A 2,185-nucleotide genomic window follows, 5' to 3' on the forward strand; every position below is an offset into this window, starting at 1 on the left:
GGGCCGTCGGACAAAACCGTCCTTCCCCCGCCTCCCCCCCTACAGGTACCGCTTTCGCCGGCGGTCCAGCTCCCGCTCCACCGAGCCCCGGTCCCGGGACATGTCGCCCATCAGCAAGGGGTTCAGCACCATCCCCTCCACCGACATCTCCATGTTCACCCTCTCCAGGGATCCCTCCAAGGTCACCATGGGGACGCTGCTCAACTCAGAGCGGGACCACGGTTTTTTACAGGTCCATAACTCCATCCCCAAAGAGTTCAAGGAGTCTTTGCACAACAACCCGGCCAACAGACGAACCACGCCGGTCTGAGGTGGGCGGGGGCGTTCTGTCAGGATGCATGACATCATCCTCGTGACGGTGTAACCCGTGAAATCCCGTTTTTAAGGACAAACCCAGACGGCTCCCCATGCCCCTACCCGCGGGGCTGGTTTTTCACTCCCAAAATGCCACTGGCCAGGCCAGGCCACTGCGCCCACGGTGAGACCGGGACCTCCGCGCCCCTCTCTCCCCAGTGGGGAGGGCGTTCTGGCAGGCTGCATGACATCATCCTCGTGACGGTGTAACCCGTGAAATCCCGTTTTTAAGGACAAACCCAGACGGCTCCCCATGCCCCTACCCGCGGGGCTGGTTTTTCACTCCCAAAATGCCACTGGCCAGGCCAGGCCACTGCGCCCACGGTGAGACCGGGACCTCCGCGCCCCTCTCTCCCCAGTGGGGAGGGGACGGGGGCTGCGCTGTGACCCTGGCCGTGGTGCCCCTGCGGACTGAGCAGGGCTTCCACCACCACCCGGGAGAGCGGCTTCCCGAGGTCTCCATCGTTCGTGTTGATCATACCCGTGGTGTTACCTTAGCTGTGTGTCCCATGGAAATGCTGGCGATAGCCCTGTCTGTGAGAACCCTTAACCCGGTAGTTACATTTAAGCGAAATCGCCTGGAAGTCCGGAGTTTGAAGCACTGAGTCGGTGCCGTGGCGAGTGCTCGTGTGACGAACCCCCTTTCCCTGTCATGCTGGATGGAGTGCTCGGGCTGGGTTTCTCTATGGCGTTTCGTGCATGCATTAAATAGCTTGGAATTCAATTTTGTCATGTCGGGTTGGAAGAAACATCCTTTTGCAATTTTCTGTGGTCTTGAAAGGGCTTCTTTCTTTCCTTCTTTCTTTCCTTTTTTCTTCCTTTGGTGCATTCAGGCCATGAAAGGACTCAGGAGCAGAATTCCTCCAATGACTGGTAGCAATTAGCCAGCGTTTAATTAACCTCTAATGTTGCAAGAAAACAAATTAATTCCCTAAAATTAACACACACACATCACAAATTACTGTCTGGGCACAACCAAGGAGGCAACGCTTGAGCTGGTGGTACTGAAGGAGAAGCTGGGTGATGGCCGGGCTGCCGGCTGCGGGCTGCGTGCAGGTGGTGTATGGTTCTATAATGGCTGCGAGATCACTGAGAAAAACAATAAAATGGTCCAGTTTGGCAAGCAAGTCCCATGGCTGAATAGGTCACCCTGACCCTGCTGTGGGCAGCTGAAAAACCGTGTGCTGTGTCCCAGCAGTCTCGACATCTCCCGTGGCTGCGTGGGGTCAGGGGTCCCGGGCTGCAGGGGGTCTGGGGGAGCCCCTGCCCCACTCTCCTGCCATTTGTGGGGAGAAGCTGACGTGGCTGGTGGGGTGTGGAGTGCATGGGGTGCACAGGGTGCCGTGGGGCAGGGGTGAGCTGTGTGTGCACATGCAGCCCCCCGAGCTGTAGTTCAAATGTGCTGAGAGAAAAGCTAATGTCAGTTAAGAACTTCTGTGGTAGGTCTAGGTGTCTGATTTTGCCTCTCTTCACGAGGGACATCCCCTCCCTGGGGACAGCTGGGCATCCCGGGGCAGTTGCTGCGAGACCTCCCTCCCAGGGAAATTCTGCGTTTGGAGCGAAATGCGTGACCTCCTTGGGGAGCATCTGCTGCGCTTGCCTGGGGTGTTCGCCTGCTGGGCATCATCATGCCCAACCCTTCAGAGCTGCTCGTTGGGGACGCGCCAGTGTCCCCACAGCCAGGACACGGTATGGGCTGGCAGGGAGGAGGTGGGTCTGTGAATCCAAAGCGTCTGTGTGCAGCCGGAGGTTTGGCTCTGAGCACCGAGCCCAGCCACCTTCTCTCGCCGGAGCAGAGCTCCTCTGAACGGAGGCGGTTTCAAAGCAGCTG

General features: G+C 58.4%; 1 protein-coding gene across 1 annotated transcript in view; it reads left to right on the forward strand.

The window, feature by feature from the left end:
- The window catches only part of CACNG2 (calcium channel, voltage-dependent, gamma subunit 2), a gene marked incomplete at its 5' end in the record, with an annotated part of 4,894 nt that extends 4,584 nt beyond the window's left edge, over positions 1 to 310 (forward strand). Inside the window, one exon of the mRNA XM_010142844.1 lies at positions 6 to 310. Within this exon, the coding sequence (XP_010141146.1) occupies positions 6 to 310 (305 nt within the window). The remainder of the gene's footprint in view (positions 1 to 5) is intronic.
- Positions 311 to 2,185: the final 1,875 nt, after the last annotated feature.

Source organism: Buceros rhinoceros, unplaced genomic scaffold (assembly GCF_000710305.1).
Source record: "Buceros rhinoceros silvestris isolate BGI_N320 unplaced genomic scaffold, ASM71030v1 scaffold26140, whole genome shotgun sequence".
Classification (NCBI taxonomy): Eukaryota; Metazoa; Chordata; class Aves; order Bucerotiformes; family Bucerotidae; genus Buceros; species Buceros rhinoceros.